Genomic DNA, 22,946 nt, shown 5'->3' with positions numbered 1-22,946 from the left:
TATGAATAATGTAATTGTATAATAGTGATAATCCAGTCCTGTGTGTGGGTATATCAGGATTTACCCACAGTTAGCTTTGTTTAATCATTCGGCCTTCACTCTCATGATCAAACTATACCAGATGGGAGTAAATCCTGATATACCCAAGCACAGCCATGGATTGTTGCATTTGTATTCCCAAGTAGTATAACACTGCTAGAATGTTCCCCCTGCAGAATTCCCTATACTAATAAATTCTGCCTTTTCACTCAGAAATAAATCCCTAGGGCAGAATTGCAGTCTTAGTGAAAAAATGTACGTCTGCCACAATCTTTTGTGAATAGCAGTGTTTTTTTATCTATAGAATCCCTTATATCTCAGCACAACCCCCCTTCCTTTTCTACTCAAAATAAAAACATGCTGTCAAACAATATAATTTTCCATCTATGGAATTTATGTTATTACCACACATAATTAATAACATATGTGTCAGTATGTGGCTCTATGTGTGCATGTGTGTGTGTGTGTGTGTGTGTGTGTGTGTGTGTGTGTGTATGTATAGATGGGTTCACTTCAGATGATCAAGTTTCCGAAATCTCGAAGCTCATGATCGAGATCATATGATCGAGTTTTCAGAAACTCGAACATTTGAAGGGGGTGGTAAATAAAGTGTGTGAGTACCTTGGGTGAGGTATTCTGCAAGGAGGCAAGCCCTCTGCACCCCTGCTACTTAAATATACAAACTCCAAGATTGTGCCACAGCGGGGAACAGGGAAATCTCCCATTCCGCAGTGTCTGCAGAAGCACGGAATGGGAGATTTCCCTTTTCCCCACTGTAGCACAATCTCGGAGCTAGTATATTTAAGTAAAAAAAACATCTTTAAATGTGTCTTTTTTTTTATTTTCACTTCTGATGTTCGAGTTTATGAAAACTGGAACATATGGTCTCGATCATATGAGTTTCGAGAGTTCAGAAACTCAATCATCTGAAGTTTATATATATATATATATATATATATATATATATATATATATATATATATATGGGTCTAGGGCTATTCACTGAAAGCACATTTCACTGAAAGTTAAATGACTGTGCACAAATCACTGAAAGCTCAATTCACTGAAAACACAATTCACTGAAACACATTTCACTGAAAGTTATATATGGCCTTTAACACTGTAGTGCAACCCTGGAGTTAGAATATATAGTAAGGGGGTGGGGGGCACCCCCCCCCCACATTGGGGGGCGTGGGGCATAGCCCCCACATAGTTTGGATATATATCAAGTTTAGAAAAGAGTAATTTACTGAAATTGCACCCCCTTACTATATATTCTAACTCCAGGGACGCACTACAGTGGGGAAAAGGCCATATATAACTTTCAGTGAAATGTGTTTTAGTGAATTGTGTTTTCCGTGAATTGAGCTTTCAGTGAATTGTGCGCAGTCAAATGTGTTTCAGTGAAATGTGCTTTCAGTGAATAGTCCTAGAACCATATATATATATATATATATATATATGTGTGTGTGTGTGTGTGTGTGTGTGTGTGTGTGTGTGTGTGTGTGTGTGTGTGTCCATCTTTCTATCTAGAGTGGAGGAAGATGCACACTAATGGATTATATCCTATGCAGGAGGGTCAATCTGAAGGAGATTGGAGACTGCAAAGTGGTGACAGGGGAAAGTGTAGTTAGGCAGCATAGGATAGCGGTCAGTAGGATGACGCTGGCGATCAAGAAGTAGAGGAGGAGAGTGAAGGCACTACCAGGGATCAAATGGTGGAAGTTGAAAAAGGATAACTGTAATGTGGAGTTCAAGGAAGAGTCACGACAGGCACTGGGTGGCAGCGAAGTATTACCAGATAACTGGGCAGCCACAGCAAAGGTGGTAAGGGAGACGGCTCAAAAAGTGCTTGGTGTGACATCTGGACAGAAGAAAGAGGACAAGGAGACCTGATGGTAGAATGTAGAAGTACAGGAGAGTATAAAGAGGAAGAGGTTGGTGAAGAAGTGGGATTGTCAGAGAGAAGAAGAAAGTGGACAGTAGTACAAGGAAATGTGTTGTATGGTGAAGACAGAGGTGACAATGGGTAAGGATAAGGTGTATGCTGAGTTGTATGAAAGGTTGGACACTAAGGCAGGAGAAATGGAGCTGTACCAGTTGACTAGACAGAGGGGCCAAGCTGGGAAAGATGTACAACAGGATACGGTGATTAAGGATAATGAGGGAAACATACAAGTGAGGAGAGTGTGCAGAGCAGATGGAAAGAGTATTTTGAGGGGCTGATGAATGAAGAGAATGAGAGAGGGAGAAGATTGGATGCTGTGGGGATACTGAATCAAGAAGTGCAACAGATTAGCAAGGAGGAAGTAAGGACAGCTATGAAGAAGATAAAGAATGGAAAGGCTGTTGGTCCAGATGACAGACCTGTGGAAGCATGGAGGTGTTTAGCACAGATGGCAATGGAGTTTTTAACCAAATTATTTAATGAAATCTTGGAAAGTGAGAGGATGGCAGAGAAGTGGAGATGAAGTATATTGGTACCAATTTTTAAGAATAAAGGTGGTGTGCAGAGCTGTAGTAACTACAGAGGGATAGACTTCATCAGCCACAGCATGAAGTTATGGGAAAGAGTAGTGGAAGCTAGGTTAAGAAGGGACGTGATGATTAGTGAGCAGCAGTACGGTTTCATGCTAGGAAAGAGCACTACAGATGCAATGTTTGCTCTGAGGGTGTTGATGGAAAAGTATAGAGAAGGTCAGAAGGAGCTGCATTGTGTCTTTGTGGACACAGAGAAAGCATATGACAGGGTGCCTAGAGAGGAGTTGTGTTTTTGTATGAGGAAGTCAGGAGTAGCAGAGAAGTATGTAAGAGTGGTACAGGATATGCACAAGGGCAGTGTGACAGTGATGAGGTCTGTGGTAGGAATGATGGATGCATTCAAGGTGGAGATGGGATTATATCAAGGATTAGCTTTGACCCCTTTCTTATTTGCAATGGTGATGGACAAGTTGACAGACGAGATCAGACAGGAGTCTTAGTGGACTATGATGTTTGCAGATGACATTGTGATCTGTAGTAAAGTAGGAAACAGGTGGAGACGACCCTGAAGAGGTGGAAATATTTATTTTTTATTTATTTATTTTACATTTGTTGACCGGGCTAGTCTAACTGGATATATGTCCATTTTCAGTAGAGGCCCGGGGAGAAAAGCTCCAGGACAATAACAAATAAAAAGCAAAATAGTATAGAATAAAATAAAGTTTACATAGAAAAAAAAATACTGATATACATTTTAGTACACACTGGTTAGTAATTATTTACAAAAATATAAAACACACTGGTAAATAACTAATTACAAAATATCGAAGACAATGGTTAAAAAAAATACTATTTACAAAATTATAGGATACGACATTTATAAAGAGTCAATCATAGTAGCTTACAAGTAAACAGTTCTACTTACAAATGAAATAAGAACAGTGGTGTCAAAGAGGGAAAGTAGAGGGAAAATTAGTAGAGTTAATCAGCTAGTCAGGGTTGTTGCAAGGGCATAGCCATTTTGTTCTGAGGAATATTTTCAGTTTTTGTTTGAAGAGGGGTAGAGAAGGAAGAAAAGTTAGTACAGTAGGTAGAAGGTTCCAGGTTTTCCCAGTAGTGTTTGAGAACAGAGAATCACCTGCCAAGTTGTTTGACTTACTAATGTTAACTAACAATTTATTTGATGATCATAAGTTAGTAAGATTTTTATAGGGGGTAATGATGTTTGAAAGTATCGGAGTATTATTTGGGAGGTAGAGGATCTTATCTGCAATGATAAGTTGACTATATTGAAGCTGATTTTGTAGCTCAAGCCATCCTAGTTGTTTTAGATTCTGACAGTGATGGGTTCTATAGGGAATACCAGTGGCAAATCTTGCAATATTGTTATAGGATGTAGCTAGTTTGAGACAATTATGTTTTGACAGATTAGTATAGATTGGTGAGGCATAAAGTGGTGTTGAGATTAGATGGGAGTGGGCAATAGTAGATCTTGCTATAGGAGTGAGGAAGGATTTGACTCTATATATGGAGCCCATTTTTCTGTTGACTGATTTTATAATGTTATTAATATGGGAGTCGAAGTTAAGGTTGTTGTCTATAGTAATTCCTAGGAGCTTGGTGGTAGCATCAGGGGATATGACAGTACCATTGTTAGGAGTAACAGAGAAATCTATAGATATATGCTTCCGGGTAGGGGTAAAAAGCAGGAGCTTAGTTTTTTTAGGATTCAGGAGGAGGCATCATTTTAAGAACCATGACTCTATTGTGTGAAACATTTCCTGAGTTAAGGACTGTAGTTCTGATGAAGATTTAGCTGTGCAGATTATTGTTGAATCATCTGCATATTGTATACAGGTTGCATGAGGAGTAGCTTTACAGAGATCATTAATAAAAATGGAGAATAATAGAGGACCAAGAATAGAGCCCTGGGGAACACCTAGTGTAACTGGCAGGAGGGATGATAGATTATTTTCCCACTTAACAGCTTGCTGTCGGTTGCTTAGGTAGGAGCTGAACCATTGTACAGCTAGAGTATCGAGAGAAAGTGATTTAAGAATGTTTATAAGCAATGTGTGGTTAACCATATCAAAAGCTTTTGATAGATCAATAAATAGAGCTGAAGAGAGAGCATTATTATTGCGATTTCTGTTAATGGTGTCAGTAAAGGATAAGAGGGCTGTAGTGGTACTATGATATGGTCTAAAGCCATGTTGGCTTTGTGCTAGTAAGTTGTGTTGTATTAAGTGGTCTAGAAGCCGATGATGAATACATTTTTCCATTATATTTGCTAAAGGGGATAGAAGGGCTATAGGTCGATAGTTGGAATATTCATTGGAGTTACCACCTTTATGTAGGGGGATAATGTGTGAGATTTTCCAGATGATTGGGATGGTTCCCTCATTAATGGTTCTGTTTATTAGGATTGATATTGGATAAGCTACTGCTTTAGCTGCTTTTTGCAGATATTGTGCTGGAATCTGGTCAGCAGAAGGCATACAAGGCTTAAGTTTTAGAATGAGTTTGTAGATGAAATTAGTAGAGATGGGTTGAAATATGAAGGTAGGAAGAGAGCTAGAAATGGGGTTAAGGAGGCTGGAGCTGCTCTAGAGAAGAGAGGAATGAAGGTCAGCAGGACTAAGACAGAATATGTGTATGTGAATGAGAGGGAGGACAGAGGAATGGTGAGGATGCAGGGAGTAGAGTTGGCGGAGGTGGATGGGTTTAAATACTCGGGATCAACATTTCAAAGTAATGGTGAGTGTGGAAGAAAGGTGGTGAAGAAAGTGCACACAGCACAGTGTGGAGTGGGTGGAGAAAGCTATCAGGAGTGATTTGTGACAGACTGGTACTAGTAAGAGTGAAAGGGAAGGTCTACAAGAGGGTAGTGAGACCAGCTGTGTTATATGGGTTGGAGATGGTGGCATTGATGAAAAGACTGGAGTCAGAGCTGGAGGTGGCAGAGTTAAAGATGATAAGATTTGCACTGGGGGTGACGAGGATGGACAGGATTAGTAATCAGTATATTAGAGGGTCAGCTCAGGTTGGACGGTTTGGAGACAAAGCCAGAGAGGCAAGATTGTGTTGGTTTGGACATGTGTTGAGGAGGGATGCTGAGTATACTGGGAGAAGGGATGCTATGGACAGAGCTGCCAGGTAAGAGGAAAAGAGGAAGGCCTAAGATGATGTTTATGGTTGTGGTAAGAGAGAACATGCAGGTGGTTGGTGTGACAGAGCAAGATGCAGAGGACAGGAAGAAATAGAAATAGACGATCTGCTGTGGTGACCCCTAACAGGAGTAGCCTAAAGAAGAAGATAAATATATAAATGTAATATGTGTGTGTGTGTGTGTGTGTGTGTGTGTGTGTGTGTGTGTGTGTGTGTGTGTGTGTGTGTGTGTGTGTGTGCTCCCTGACTTGCATTATCATATTTCTTTTAAATCAGTGTTAAATAAAGAGGCAAGTAAAACATCATTGTTGATTTATGTATTTAAATGAGTATTATGTGCAGGTAGTCAACTGAAGTTTAAATCGGCCTCTGTTTTGTCAACAGTTGTGTGAGTTCACGCAATTAGTGCAGTTGAGGAATAAGCCCTTTCCCCAGGGGATTGTGCAATCCCAGAGTTGGAATAAATAATTAGCAGGGTGTGTGAGGGGTTGCAGAGGGCTTGCTCCATGCAGGAAACACTGTTTTAAAACTTGTAGGTTCCAAGGAATAACCTTGTAACATGGGCAGAAGCAGGTCATCATTTGTCAACATTTACATGTGGATGTTGGCAACGTGAAGTTTCATCAATTTGACGATAGCCATTATACCTTTATAATATATATCTATGTACACACACACACACACACACACACATATATATATGTTTGTATATGTGACAGACAGTTTTCCACTCCAGCGATCAGGTATAGCGTGAATAAGGTTTCAGCTTTTTGATCATACTTCATGAGTTTGAACCTGTCATTTGATGATACACAGAAAGAATTGTTGCTGGCACTGTTACTATTGTAACACCAAAAGTGATTGTTATCTTTTGACTTTTCAGTTTTCTCTGTGGTTGTGCATCCATGGATTTAATATATAGGCAACTAGATAACTATAACTATTTGTGTGTGTGTGTGTGTGTGTGTGTGTGTGTGTGTGTGTGTGTGTGTGTGTGTGTGTATATATATATATATATATATATATATATATATATATATAAATATATATATATATATATATATATATATATATATATATATATATATATATATATATATATATATACACACACACACACACACACACACACACTGATCCAAATGCCTCGTAGCATCTGTGTTTGGAATAGTGATCGATCCAGCTTAGACCACTGCACAGGGTGACTCAAGACAAACAGCCACAGTCTTCCAAGAATGATCCCTAATGCCTCTAACCAAGTTTAAAAAGCCCTTCAGGTTAAGGATTTTTTAAATTGTTTGTGACCTTGACTGATCTAAGTTATCTCTGCTTTGTTACAGGGTGTGTATGTGTGTGCATAAGCACATGTGCACTGCAACACGCTGGTGCACCCTTCAGAAATGTTTTGATACTTGTGCTCTCTGCTTGCTGGGAAAGGCCTTGGCTCCCCCACAGCCACGAATAGAGTGAAGTGCATTCCTGAGAGTAAATGAATGAAACGCTGTATCTGAAACATAGTGAAGGGCTTTGTTTATCATGTTATTAAGAGCTGTTGCAAAATACTTTCCATTATATTGGCTGTACTGCAATGTACATCACTCAATACCCCCACCCCATCCCATCCACATACACAATATGCGCACACATTTGTATTTATTTAATTTACAGAAAACTAGTGGTTTAGTGGACCCCATTGAATAAACCTTTGCTTTTCGTTTGTTTTACAGGTGTTCATCAAAGTGTTGGATAACAATGACAATGTTCCAGAGTTTCTGCAGCCAAGTTATGATATCACCGTCTCTGAAGATACTCTGCCAGATACTTCTGTTGCAGAGATTAAAGCTGCTGATAAGGATGAGAAGCATAAACTCAGCTACTCAGTACAGAGCAGTATCGATAGCACCAGCATGAAAAAGGTCCGGATTGACCCTGCCACAGGCATACTATACACAGCTGAACGGTTAGACTACGAGGCTCGAGCTAAACACATCTTAACAATAATGGTAAGGAAAAAATATTTTTCTAAGATAACTACAGTAGCAGAAAACGTTTTTAAAAATGAATGCAGTTGTACTTGTGTGTGACTATGCAAGTAACTGAAAGTGACACACTGCTATTAATTCTTATTGCACTGGTGTGACCATTAATTAGATTATGAGCAGAAATCTTTGAATCTCATATAGAGTTTATCATTGTTTACTGGATCTAGTTATAAAGGTACCAGCTGCAGAATTGTGGGTTCAAAATTATGAAGACAGAGTAGAGGGCAATGATATGCATTCCACAAAGATTACGTTGTGGGAGAGCACAATGCACAGGTACACAAATCAGTTATCATGGTATATTACAACAACTTGTACAGACCATGAAGTACTAGGGAATAGATTATAATGACAAGTATTCTGATGGATTGCGAAAACCTGATAATCACATTATCATGAATAGATGTACTAATGTCAAGCATAATTAATTATTTCAATCTGCTGTACATAATGTGTAAACTAGATGGTATTTGTACCTTCATGTATTATCGTTTACTCAGTTTTTTGATTGCACAGTTTCTTTCCATCTGTATTTTTGTGCCTCTGGCTTGGGCCAAGGCTGAAAAGGGTCCATAGATCAGTCCACATACACAGTTAAGTAACAAATAAACATGCATTTGCATCTACGGCAGAAAACTGACAGATTCATGTTCACATCACCCAAATGGTTGTTGTCTGTCTTTTCACTCACCTAGAGCACATCACAGTCTTTCACCTAAGTTCTGAGCTCCGTCATGTTAGATACTAGAAAAAACATCTGCCACTAGCACCCTGCAGTGTGGTGCACATGCACGCTTACATGCATGTGTGTGCGCGTACACACACACACACACACACACACACACACACACACACACACACACACCAAAGCTAATATCAGAAATAACCTTCTCTGTAGAAACAGATTGTAATGCAGGTTATATAAAATAGCAACCATCCTGGCTAATGCAGGAGTGCCAGCACTGGCTAAATGTAGAAGGACTTAACTTTGATAGTTAAATCACTGGCTACCAGGGAATCCAGTCATAGTAAAAAGCAGCTTATGACATCATAAGGAATATCGTTTGTACAGTACTTCCAGCTTGTACATGCAGTTTCTTCTGAGGCATTTTTTTCATATCTGTGAACACTGGACATCAATCACCCAAGTGCCTTTGTACAGGCTGGGCCTGGTTTATTGATGATGTTCTGCAGTTTGCACTGAAGAAGGTCAAGCAAATAACAGACTAATTTGTGCTGCTAAGAGTAACTAGAGCACTGTGTGGCTAGATGGCCCCTGCACGTTTCCCTGTCGGTGATGGTCCCTGCACATTTCCCTATCGACAGTGCAAGACTTGACTTTGGAAATCCTGACATTTGAAAAAGAAGGTATGATCTGGCCAAAATGAATAGTGCATTCTGCAGTTTGCTGTTATACCATTAAAACACTTTTTTTCTGGGAAGGTGGGCTTTGTCTCTCTGCACCCACAGCTTTTGCTTATGTACATATAATAAGTCAGAGACTGCTGTGCATTGAAGAAGGGGGGACATTCTGAGGTACAACAACCTCAGACTTACCATATATCCCCCAAACATTTGCACTTCCAGTCCTCATGTTTGGAGAATCACAGATACAGTCCTCATTATATCAACAGGCATTTTTCCTTGCACAGATGAGTGAAGAAGTTGTGCTTGTGAATACGTTGTGCTTGCCCTGCTGCTATACACAAAACCTGGTCTGGATTATTTCTGTAGTTTTTAAATATATATCTGCAATGCATTGTAGCATTAGTGTTTGGACAGCTTTTAGCTTGACCTGTGTTAAAAAAAAATTCTGTTTTTATGTGTTTTTGAGTTCCACTTCTCAGTGGTGAAAAACTGATGAAATGTGACTCATTCTTGGATATCTTGACAGAATGTAGGGGAACTCGAGATTCGTTTGCCGTGAACTGAAAACATATTTAGAATATTCAGTAAAAAATGAGGATGCCCATCAGAAGATCAAACGCTGAAAAAACTGAAAATCAAAATATCAAAAATGGAATTTGCCCTTTCTCCAGTGTTGTGTGATCTTGGAGTTGGTATGTCTAATTATCAGGGGGTGCGGGGTACACAGCCACCCACATGAGGGTTGCACAGGAGCATGCCCCTGCATTAAAAATATTTTTGATATTTTGATTTTCAGTCTTTTGAACTTTCGATCTTCTGACATAGACCCAAAAATGAGTAAGGAGAATGGCAGACAAGGGAGAGTAAAAGACGATGCTTAAGAAAACAAGAGAGAGAGGCTACAGCCAGACCTTCCACTAGGAATGAATGAGTCATTTGGGCTTTAAAAGTCAAGATGTCAAGAGAGGAGGAGCATAAAAGAATGATAAAAAAAGAATGTGTCCTAACACTTTCTGAGGTACATCTAGTAGAGATAGCAGTACAAGGAAAAGACTACAAAAGAAACGTATAGAGAAAAAAATCCAAATTTAGAGAAGGACTTAGGAATGGTAGAAGAGAAAAAAGGGCAGACAGCAACTGCAGAAGGAGGAAGTGATTAAGTAATAGGATGAGGGAGAGGCTATAAAAATAATTAAGTTACATGCCTCACGGCAGTCTAGGAAAAAGTACGTAATAGCAAGCAAATAAAACAATATGAAGAATGGTTACGTTATGCCACAATTACATAGTCTCTTCATTCGCAGAAATGATTTGACCATCGGTCTGAACTGGATTTTGTTTGTAGTTGCCCTTGATAGTTGTTGTTAATTTTACCAATTCAAGTTGAAATTCACATAGTTCATTTACATGCAGAGGCCTAATATGCTTCTTTAAACTTTTTATTTATTTATTTGTTGACATTTGATTACCTGGAAAGTCCAACTGCATAGAAGCCTATTTTCAGCAAAAGCCTGGGGAGAAAAGCTCTAAATTATTACAAACCATTTTAAGAACAATAATTATACAATCTTCAAAAATACAACAAAGACATCTGCAGTTTAAATAATTATAACTCATTAGACATAACATAAAAACATTTGTTAAGAATCGATACAAGGTATATGATAACCATTTAATATTTAGAGAAATTTTAGACAGTTTGAAAAGAAATTAAAGGTAAGTTAGTCTAATGCAAACAGGAATTGCAATATGAAGTGAGGGAAAAACAGGCTTATGGGAAATTTAGAGAGAAAGTCAGGGAACAGAATTAGATAGCAGTAAGGAAGTAAGTTAAAAAGGGAGAGTAAGGAGTTATAATGAATGAAAAGGTACTAATTCACATTTAGAGATGTAGTTTATCCTGGGTTTGAGCAAGAACAGAGAGAGATTTTAGCTAGGAAGTCATTCAGAGTGGTTTTGAAAGATGGGAGGGAGAGTATAGACCTGATGGATACAGGTAAGGAGTTCTAGGCCTAAGCAACCTTGTACAAGTACAGGCAATGCCCAGCAGATTTGCTAGGTTTGTAGACAGACACAACGTTTTGCTCACTGGATCACAATGACTGACTGGGAACATAGTTGTATAGAATGTTTTTTATTGCTGGACAGGCAGATGGATGCAAGGTAATTTTACAGGTGGTGACAAGTTGTGTATATGTTAGTCGATGTGATGGTTTTAACCAATTTAGGCTTTTCAGTGCTATACAGTGGTGGGTTCTGAAAGGGCTATGTGCTGCAGATTTAGCAACATTGTTATATCATTGTTCAAGTTTTAATTTTTGTGAAGCCTGGAGGGATGGGAACCCCATAAAGAAGAGCGGGGAGGAGGTAAGTAGTTGCAAGTGTGTAAATAATATGTTTCATTCTTTAATCTTTTGCCTTTTGTGTGTTTAATAGGTGAGAGATCAGGAATTCCCATATCGCAGGAATCTGGTGAGGGTTATTGTGAATGTAGAGGATGCCAACGATCATGCTCCCCATTTCACCAGCGCACTTTATGAGGGATCAGTGTATGAATCTGCTGCCATTGGCTCTGCTGTGCTTCAGGTTACTGCTTTGGACAGAGATAAAGGGGAAAATGCAGAAATCTTGTATTCCATTGATGCAGGTTTGCATATTTGTCATCGTGGTTCTATTATGATTATGTGCATTTGCTTATTTAGTAGGTGTGTGTGTGTGTGTGTGTGTGTGTGTGTGTGTGTGTGTGTGTGTGTGTGTGTGTGTGTGTGTGTGTGTGTGTGTGTGTGTGTGTGTGTGTGTGTGTGTGTGTGTGTGTATGAATTCACACGGGTGTGAAAGATTGTGTCTCTCTAATATTAGAGTTCTTAGCTTAGTAATAACAGACTATCTGGCAATTGTTAAGAATTATGGGCCATGCACGTCTGTTCTTTGTTAATTCAGTAGGTGTATAAATAATTTCAAAAGTAGAGCTATCTCTTATAAATAGTGTATTTTTCCTAATAGCATTTGAAAGGGGGGATGGCTTCCCCTTAACCTCAGTGTACCTTCAAAGGAGGAGGAAAATGGGGTTTACTAGACCCCCCCTTTACAAATAATATTAAGGAAAATACATTTTCCTGAAAGTGTAAATCAGTACTAATTAATCTTGAAATAAATGGTGAATAGTATTAGTTTAAATTAAGTTACCTGAATTGTGTATATAAGATAATTGGCTAAATGTTCTATTGTCATTCTGCAGTCCCTTGACAGGCTGTTCAGTAGCAGCAGTTGTGCTGCTGGCAAAAACTGTCCTATTTCCATTAAAGTCGGACTACAGTCAGTTACGGACATTGGACATGAGTTTGACTCATAGCCTTTTCTTAACTAGATACATTGTTATGTGTGTGTGTGTGTGTGTGTGTGTGTGTGTGTGTGTGTGTGTGTGTGTGTGTATGTGTAGATGTATACGTATGTATGTATACATATATATATTTTTTTATATTGTGATATACAAACATCTGCTTGTATCAGTAGCTGCCTCATACAACAGTGTTCTATTCAGAATAGACTAGAAAGATATATTCCTGTAGTCTTCAGAAACCTAATCTGAAGTTAAGCATTTTTAAAATGCCTCTTTATTCATTTGGCCATTTGCTTAGGTGCTTAATGACATGTCAATAGGAAGGATAGCGGGGGAGTTGTCAAAAATGAATGAACATTGTGGGCACTTTAAAATTAAAAAGTATATAGAGCTACAAATACAGGTTAGGACTTGACTTAGAAGTCCCTTTAGTGGCAAGTATTAATGTTTTTGCTCTCCAAGTTACTTTTTTCTAAAGTTAAATATAAACTTAATTTTTTATAAACTTTAGTGTAGTATTAAACCAGACATATTCATTTCAATGAGGCAAACTTCCATGCTGTGTTTGCTGGCTGTTTATCAACTGGCTAAGTACAAAGATATGGTGGCCTAAGCAACTTCCAGAAAAACACTGAGCTAAAAGCTGAGCTTAAATTTTCGATAAATGCAGCAGTGCAAATTTGGTTCATTTTGTTTTCTATCCTTTCCTGAACAGAATAGCTTTGCAGGGCAACTTTGAAAATATGTGAGTGACAGCTTTCTTCTGGTGCATCAACATTCTCCATAAATGCATGTGTTTAGTGTGCTGTAGAAATGTGCTAATTGTTTTTGTAGGCATTTGACCTTTCTTCTGGCAGCTGTCATCAGTGCAGGGATATACTCCTTGTAGTGCTATTGGCATGGATGCTGTCCAGACTTCTGCAAAATCTAAGAGCATCATTCATCACTGTGCCTCACACTGTCACCATTGTCTCAATAGTACATGGTACAGTAAAGTCCTCAGAGCTCTCCTTAGATAAAATATGAGCAGCAGAACACATTCTTACAGTTTCAACTCTTTTGCTGGGATGATGATTTTCAACAGCTATGTTTCTCTTAAGCAATGCTGTAGTAATGGTTTCCTCTTTTTATTTATTTGATCAGGTGTAAAGTGGACATTTCCCTTCTAACAGTGTGTTATATTAATGCAGCAAAAGTCCAAAGATTATTGAAAATGTGCAGCTTTTATTTCATAATAAAACAAAAAAATTGGTGCAGTTTCTACACAACCAGCTCTACCAAGTTCATTTTCTAAACAAAAGAAGAATAGAAAGTTTGTTTGTGTCTTTCGGCTTTTCTTGGTTAGGGGTCGCTACAGCGGAACTCCGGTCCGCTAATGATTGTGAGTAGATTTTTTTTTTTTACGTGACGAGTTTGCCAGCCCTGACGCACAACCTTCAATGAAGGTACGCCCATTCACGCATGTCTCCACACAGAAGACGCTCTAGCTGAGTATCAAATGGCACAACGTCTTTCATGAGGCGACAACGCTACCGCAGCACCACCACCACCACCACCACAGTTTAAAGCACTAGAGCCCCCATAAACACGTTAACAACCAATTCCAAAGCAGTGTAATAATTTCTTACTGCACAAAAAAGAAGCAGGAATTAAAGTGTATAGCATACAGATGTTTTCTGTAGAATATTTATCCCATCTGAGTTCCTTCCCACGAAGATTTGGAGATCTTATCAGAATAGTCTACTCCGATTTTTCCTTAATTCACTGTAAAACCCAGAAATGAAGTTCCAGATAATCATTCCCCCACTATGAGGGGTCAGCTTCCCTAGTCTGATAGGGCAACAGCCCTCTCTTTTATGCATAATGTACATACATAATCTGTTCCATTAGCTGACCTATATAGGCAGCCTCTCTGCCTAATGCAATAAAGTATCTGACTACTTAAAACAATTCCTAAGTACAGGCTTTATTTATGCTATTTGTACCAGTTTTAAAGAGCAGTACTATTTATACTGTAACTCACAATGTTTACAATTATTTTATGCCATTTTAATACATCATTTTAGTGAGAACACCACTCTATGTTATAATGACAACACCTAGCTGGGAACCTTCAGTTTCAGGACCAGTAGGTTGGTGTAAGCCCTAGACAAACATGCCCTGTGTTTCACCATGAATGTAGAACACTACCAGGAAATTGTCTGCCTAATTAGTTTTTTGTTCCCATCCTGTCTGTTCTATCTTAGATTGGGGCATGGCCTATAACCAGTGCAAATGTTTGGGAAAAAGATAACACTTTAATGAAGATACTGCCCACCTAATTGCCAAGATTTCTTTTCAACAGTGGACACTTGTTATCTTCTCTGTTTAGTGTTTGACTAATATATATATATATATATATATATATATATATATATATATATATATATGTGTGTGTGTGTGTGTGTGTGTGAGACTCTATTTCCCATTAAACTTCTGTGATGTTTTGAAATCCAGAGAGACTACTATAGGCTCTGGACACAGTATTTTCTTCATCTGATTAAAAGCATTGTCTGCCTCTAGTGTCCATTTCAGTTTAAGGGGTATCTTCCCTTTGGTCATGTCTGTAAAGGGCAAGCTGCTAAAGCAAAGTGGGTTACAGATTTTTAATATTGCCCAACTAATGCCAGGAATGCCCTTACTTGCTTTTTGTGCCAGGAACAGGCCAGTTGGTCATAGCTTCAAGCACTTCTTTCTGGAGCCTAACAAGCCCCATACCCCATTAAAGGTATTGACAGGTAGCTTGTCTTGTCTCTGAGCGTCTGATACAGCCCAGTTTTTATCTAGATGAGACAGTAAGCAGCAGCATATTTGACATGGAATGTTAGGACTTTTTGCATAAGTCTCAGAAAGGTCACAGGCACATCATGTAGCCCAAAAGGAAGGACAATATACTGTAAAAAGCCCTCTGGTGCTGAAAAATGTACATTTTCTTTTTCTTCAGCCATTACGAAGATCCGCCAGTATCCCTTTGTTAGGTGTAATCTGGCCAAGAATCTTGCCATCCTCAGCTCTTCTTGTTAGTTCATCAACCCTAGGCATTGGATAACTGTGAAAGTTCTAAATGCTGCTCAGTTTCCTAAAATCCTTATAGAACCTGATCATTCTATTGGGCTTTGGGACTAACGCTAAGAGAGTGTTCCTTTCACTTTTTGACACTTGTATCCCACCAATCTTAAGCATTTTTTTCACTGCACTTTTTCTATGGTATTCGGAAAGGTTTTAAGTTAACATTTTCACCTGGAATCGTCTCAATATGGTCTTAAATCAGGTCTGTTCTACCAGGTAGTTCTAAAACCACTTAGTGGAAACCTCTTTAAGTTTCAGTGACTTACAAAATGTGTCATCTACCTATAGGCATGCAGGTCAGTTTCTTTTTTTTTTTTAACATATTCCTTTATTCATCACACTTTTAACTTGCAATGTAAATTCACATAAATTAATAGTAAAAGTTTCAAGAAAAAAATTAATTGCTATTTTCATATATTACACGTTTTACCACATAACTTCAGTATTCTTTATATTATGCCTTCATATTTTTAAGTGCTTACCAACCCTCCCACATCACTCTTCTTGACCATTATTTTAATTGGATAGATCTCATATGCCATTTATTTTTATGCACTTTACTTCCTCCCTGTTTAAAGATGCCATCTCTGTCTCTTTAAATCCTCTGCTCAGAATATCTTCTAAAGTTGGTTTAGCATTTGATTTCCATTTTCTTGTTATTGCATTTTTTATTGCCAAAAACAGTCCATTTAATAAGTTCTTACTATGGCTTGGCAATTCTAACCCTAAACATTTCAAAAGAACGATCTCCTTAATTACTGCAATGTTTGCATCAAGTCTTTAAAATTAGTCATCAACGTACATTTCTAAAAATGCATGGTTTTAGTTTCCTGTCTCTTCTTCAAATTTCCAGCACCTACTCCCAACTTGAGGGAAGATCCTTGGAGTCCTCTCAGTGTGTAAAAATAGAAGTACAAACATTTCCACAGAAATATCATGAATTGTCTAGATTTTCCTGCATACATAGCTGCCCTATAGATCTACCAGTACTTGGCCCCTTACCTAATTTCCTCACGTTTTTTCCAGCCCCATCTTTTTAATTTATTACTTTTACTACTATATATCTCTGTGGGTAAAATCTCCTTGTTCCAGTCCTGCACAGTTTTACACTCTACAAAATGTTCTGCTACTTCATTGGTGTAATATTCTGTATAGATGTTGCTATTTTCCTTGATGCCTTGCATTCAAAATACTAATCGGTCTTTATCCTACAACATTTCCCTTTGTACCACCATCTTTTTCCACTTCAGTCTAAATTCTATAGCTTGTGTTATGCATTTAAACTTCAGTTGTATGGCCGTAAAATACCCCATCACATCTAGTAGTGCTAATCCCCTTTGGTCTGCAGCATGATCAACGTATGCCTTTTTCTCCTCCCAAGTGAACTTTGAGTTCCATATTAAATGTCATCTACAAGTTCTTATCTGGCTGATAGAGATATACCTGGTCAGTATAACAACCAAAGGATTTATAAACATTTTCACTGCCTAATCCTTACTAGCCAACCCCTGTGATCCTAGCTTTCCAGGTTTGTATTTTCCTAATTATCTTCACTTACCTCCTCTCACGTGTATTTAGATGCAACGATAGTCTTTTTAATCCATATCCCCAAGTATTTTATTTTGTCATGTCCCTGTTAATATCGGTACTGTTGAACTAATGCATATGTAGGGACAACATTTATAGTTATTCCCTTTTTTAGCTTCATTTATTTTGTAGCCCCAAAATGTGTGAAGCTATTAAAGAATATTCCACTGAACCAGGATATCCTCTTCAAGGTCTGTCAAATACAATATATTATCCTTTGCAAACAAAACTATTTTCTACTGATTATCACACCAGTTGTACCACTGGATTTGTTAGTCCATTATCTTTCTTGATAAAGACCATGAATATAAGACAAATTAATAGAGGGGAAAGAGGACATCCTTGCCTTGTTTCCCTGCTCAAGCTTACTTTGCTGATAAGTGCATCTCCCAACTTTGATTTTACCTCTGACCCTTCATATGTTCTCTTTATCCAATGTTACAGAAATATAATGATAAATCATCTGCATTGTCACTTTGGTTTATTCCTTGAACACTAGATTAATCATTTTATTTTTTATTTTTTATTTTTGCATTGTGTAGGAATCCACAGGTGTGTTTTTTTGTTTTATCTTTATTAACTCTATTATTTTAGTGGGAATGCTAATGCTGCCATTACTCTACAAATGACATCTCAACAGACCTTGATGAATGTTTTCTCTGTATGCAGGCTCACAACAGAATAACATTATATTTATGTTCTGATTCCATCTGAATTATAATAGTTTTATTAAGATTGTTAAATATCTGTCTCCTTTCTGCAAAACCACACTGATCCGTGTCTATCAATTTTTGTAGCATTTTTGCTATTATTCTTTTAGCTAATATGGAGGTAAACATTGTATACTCATGAGCTGAAACAGAAATATGTGTGTACAATGTAGAATCTAAGGGATCCTTCTCCGCTTTCAGCAATACTGTTACCACTGATTTTCTCCAGGATACTGCACCTCTTCCCATTTCAATACATTATTAAACAATACTTTTCAAGTCTTTTACCAATTTCTTACCTTCAAGGCATCTATTCCCAAAGATTTCCCTGAGGATTGATTATACATCACAGTTGTTTTTTATTTTTTATTTTTATTTATTTATCCTTTGTTGATTAGGTTAGTTCTACTAGGGTAGTCGCCTCTTTTCAGGGTAGACCTGAGGTGGGATTTCTACTACTAGGGGAAAACTAACTTAAGGTATTGGGGAACTTCCCCTATCCTTTTTATAAGTTATGTGGGTTATTTTATACCCACCTGAGCTACCAGCAACTCAAGCAGATGGGACATTGGTTTAATGTCTCATCCAAAGGATAACACAGGAATGCAGCAGCCCCTTTTGCTATACTGTAGTATCCACAATCCATCTGCCTGATGTGGGATTAGACTCCGCCTTATACACCATACGAGTGTGCTACCTGTGGTCAAACACAGTGGTTTGATTAAGCATGTTCATAGTGCACTATTTTTATCAAATATAATTCTGGTGGCAGTAATATTTTTATTTCTTCTGTCTTTCATGGCAATCAACAATTGAGCCTCTTCTTCTTCTTCTACTTCTTCATCTTCTAGCATTGGGAAATCTAAACTTTTCATAAATCCAATTGCACCTTATACTGACTTCCAGATTCCACAGCCTTATATAAATGTTCATAAAATTTCCAAATTATTTTCATTATGTCCACAAGTTCTCTAGTTATACTTGTCACAGAGTTTCTGAGTTTTTCTACTGCTCTCCCTACAATTCTGTTGCCTTTGTCATTACAATCTGGTATTATTGCCAAAAAATATCTGCTTAACAGCAAATTTTCTAAACTCATGCATGTATTATCTAAATTCTCATTTATTTTTTTCTAGCATTTGGCGTATCTTCATCCTCATTTTATTAAATATTTCCCTTTTTATTCTGCAGTGACGTTTTCTTAAAATATTTTATTAAATCTTTAAAATTATTATATAATGAATCAGGAACTGAAATATAATATAAGTAAACAAATGCAAACATGTTGTTTTAAAATAAATTAACAATACAATCATTTACATTATATACAAAATGCCTGATACCAAATTATTAACAAATAACATAAGACATACATAAAATGATAAAGATAAATTATATTAATTATATTCAAGATGAAAATGTTTCAATGAGGGCTAATATTTTCAACCAATGATTATTCTTGAATTTGTTAGGGTAAATCCTATTCTCTTTTACTGTTGTTTCTTTGATTGCCATGTCTTTCAAAAGGATAATACAATCTTTAAATTTTGATTTGGTAGGATCCTTCCAATTTCTTGTAATAGTTTTTCTGGCCACAGCAAGAACTGTCCAAGTTAAATAAGAAAAGTGTTTTTGATATTTTAATTTTTGTGTCTGCAGTGATTTTTCATTTCGCTTCTCCTGTATTTTTCTCTCATTCATTTCTGCTATATTTTTTTATATTCATTTCCAACTTGTCCCAAGTGCTAGTTATTACTTCAGGAACATTTTCTATTTGCCTAGCATCTCTCTAATTTAAATGTTACTGAGTCTTTGAATTCTTCTATATTCATTAAATTTGTAGGAAAGCACCAATGTCTCTCCTTTACTTTACCACCCTGCATCTGTGTCCTAATTTGCACAGAAATATAGTCAGGAACAGTTATTGGACTATTCTCAATACTTTTAATCAAATGGTTATGCTCTTATTGTATATAGAATCCATCCAACCTGGTTAATTTGCTGTATCCTGGACAGTAATACACATATTCTGTTTGAGCTGTTGCTACTGAAATAATATCATGTATACCAAGTACTTTAATATAGTTTTTAAACTCTGTCCTTTCTAGTTGTAAACTCCTTTCTGTGTCCTGCTGATACATCCTCACTATTACATATCCAATTTCATTCACCACCAATTATTAAAATCCCATGTCTAAAAATTTGTTATTTTCCCCAAAATCCTTCTTAGCCTAAGCATTGTTGTCTTAGGGGGAACAGAAAAAAATGCCAAAGTAAACCTACTTCCTTGTCAGTAACCCTGACTTCTACATTTCTGCTATTACTATCTTTTTCTCTTCATCTGTCACTACTGGAATCCCTCTCCATGTGAATATAATTACTCCTCTCTTCATTAGTCCCTGATATTCTTCTGAGTAACCACCTTGAAACCCTTGCCTCATCAAGATTTACATGTTCATTTCTCTCCAAGTACATCTTATGTAGCACTGCTATTTGCACTGTACAGTTCTTAATGTAAGCCATTACTCTTCACCTTTTATCTCTCTTAGTAAGGCCTTTTATTTTCCATGTTAATAGAGACAGTGCAGCCATTATACCAAGCCAACATTGCTATCACTATTAATAGTAAAGAACCTCATATTCTCTTTCTGTACTCTGTTTTCAAGTTCTACTGTTTTTTAAAACAGTTCCACTTATGAAGCTTCAGTTTCTCCCTTTCCTTCCTTTGTACTAATCATCAGCTTCTACACTTCAGTCAGTTCATCTGAAAGTTTACTTAATATTCATCTGTTTTTCCAGTCTTTGAAATTTGACAGTATATGTATTCTTCTAATGTCCCCCTTATTTTGATGTCTTCTGAAAGCATTTGGTTTATATGCTTCTTGTAGGTTGCTGGAAGTCATCCCCTGCACCAATAGTACAAATTGGTCTACTTTGTGCAAATCAGCCATGAGTTTGTTCTCAACCAAAACTTTTCCTTTTCCTTTTATCACTGACTTTGTAGATTTTTCTTTTTTTTAATATATATCTGGGCTTTGTACTTACTGGTCATTAACCAAATTAATCCAAAATCAATAACTTTTTTATGAATTCTTGCTCTAATTAACATGTTGCTCAGTTAGCCTCCATTTTGGAATCTCTGGTGTTTCAGTTCTTTACCAGATCTACTAGTCTCTGCTGCTAATTTAATTACAGATGTCTATGCTTGTTTCCATATTTTCAAGATGACAATATGTTATATTTTGTTCTAGTCTTCTGCTATATAACTCCTTAGATTACCTCATTTAATTTTTCAAATTTTTCAATGTCCTCTACCATTTAGACAAAAAAAATGTTTTCCGTAGAGATGACCAAAACTAATACCTGGTCTCCAGATTTGAACTCCATAGTCCTTGTACTTCTATTATATACTACTTTCTATATAACTTGGGCTCTTTCCATGTTTTCCTGTATGACAGGCATTACCACTTTCATCCTAACTTTTAAGTTAGTATAGTTTTCTAGGACACTTTTAAATGGGGGTGGGTCTCTTCTTTCCAGTTTTCTCTGGGAATAACTAATAATCAATGAGGGTATCTGCATATATTTTGTTATTTATTTATTTATTCATATTTATTTTCCTTTGTTGACCAGGTTAGTCCCACTAGGCTAGCAGCATCATTTTAGGGAAGACCCAAGGTAGTATTTATACTACCAGGAACAATTTGGCTAGGGTATCAGGGAAACTTCCTCAAATCTTTTTGATAGGTGCCATGGGATCTTTTACATCCACTTGAGCTACAACCAACCCATGCCTCCATCTTCCCAGTACCTTTTTCTCAGCATGGATTTTAGAGTTTTGTTAAAATGATCCACTAACTCATTTGTCTGTAGATAGTACAATAAGATTTTAATTGCTTGCATTTAAAGCACTGGCACAGTTGGCACATTATTTTAGACATAATGGAGTCCAGTGGTAGGTGAACATTTAATTAGGTATCCCTACACTTGAAAATAATAAGAATAACTTGCTAGTTATAGCTTTAGTATTAGACTTCCATAGGGAGATAATATAAACATGAAAAGGTGCAGTGCAAAACCATGTAACAGACAATAAACCAAAAATGAAACGTACTATACTGAAGGCTTGAAAAATAAAATCTACCTTTATTTAATATACCAGTATTAAGCACTTTCATCCGTACATTCTAAGAATTCATCAGAATACAAATAACCATTCAAGTCCACAGCTTAAATATCCCTCTTTAAGTTGTGATAGGCCCAAATCTAACCAATCAGTTCCCTTAAAAGATTTGTTACTACCACTCATATACAAAAAATGTGGGTAAAAAAGGCAAAACCAACCAGGGGAGACAAACATTATAAAATAAACTAAAATAAAAAGTATAAATAGCAATATGGATGTTAAACATTGTTTATGCATCAAGATAAAAAAAAAATCAATCCACTTAACAAAAACACATTACACTCCACAATTAATAAAAAATATATGTTTTATATACATATATATATATATATATATATATATATATATATGTATATATACATATATATATATATATATATATATATATATTCGTATATCTATATTTTATTGGCTTTTTCATATAATATAGGGAGAATCGAAATGGCATCATTTAAACCCAGAGGAAACATGGCAGCCAATCTAAATTGGCACTGGGTTTCCTTCATTCTTAAAATATTCTTCCAGTCACCTTCTCTCGGGTTAACCTTGATGCTATCCAAAATACCAAATACAAATTTGGTAAAACCATTGCAAACCAGAGAGCGTTTATATAAGGCACTATTCTGTTTTCTGTTTAGTATCACGCAAATGCTCATAAATTCTATTTCTCAGGGCAGGCTCAGTTTTACGCACATAGAAACACCCACATATTTCACAATGGGCCAGGTACACTACCTTACTTGTAGCACAATCCCCCCTCTGAAAGGTAATTCTGTTCCTCATTCCATTCTCCAAAGTAATATTCACTTTTTTATTCATATATATATATATATATATATATATATATATATATATATATATATATATATATATATATATATATAAAAATAATAAAAAGGTTCTGCAAGGCCTAGTAC

General features: G+C 36.8%; 1 protein-coding gene across 3 annotated transcripts in view; it reads left to right on the top strand.

The window, feature by feature from the left end:
• Positions 1 to 22,946, top strand: part of FAT3 (FAT atypical cadherin 3) — a 2,670,157-nt gene that overhangs the window by 1,657,158 nt on the left and 990,053 nt on the right. For all 3 annotated transcript variants that reach the window (XM_044072199.1, XM_044072198.1, XM_044072200.1), the window contains exons 8-9: positions 7,416 to 7,691; positions 11,535 to 11,745. In XM_044072199.1, coding sequence (XP_043928134.1) covers positions 7,416 to 7,691; positions 11,535 to 11,745 — 487 coding nt within the window. The remainder of the gene's footprint in view (positions 1 to 7,415; positions 7,692 to 11,534; positions 11,746 to 22,946) is intronic.

Source organism: Protopterus annectens, chromosome 5.part0 (genome assembly GCF_019279795.1).
Source record: "Protopterus annectens isolate FY-2018-M chromosome 5.part0, PAN1.0, whole genome shotgun sequence".
Classification (NCBI taxonomy): Eukaryota; Metazoa; Chordata; order Ceratodontiformes; family Protopteridae; genus Protopterus; species Protopterus annectens.
The sequence above is the reverse complement of the archived record's forward strand: the minus strand, read 5'-3'. Positions and strand labels throughout refer to the sequence as shown.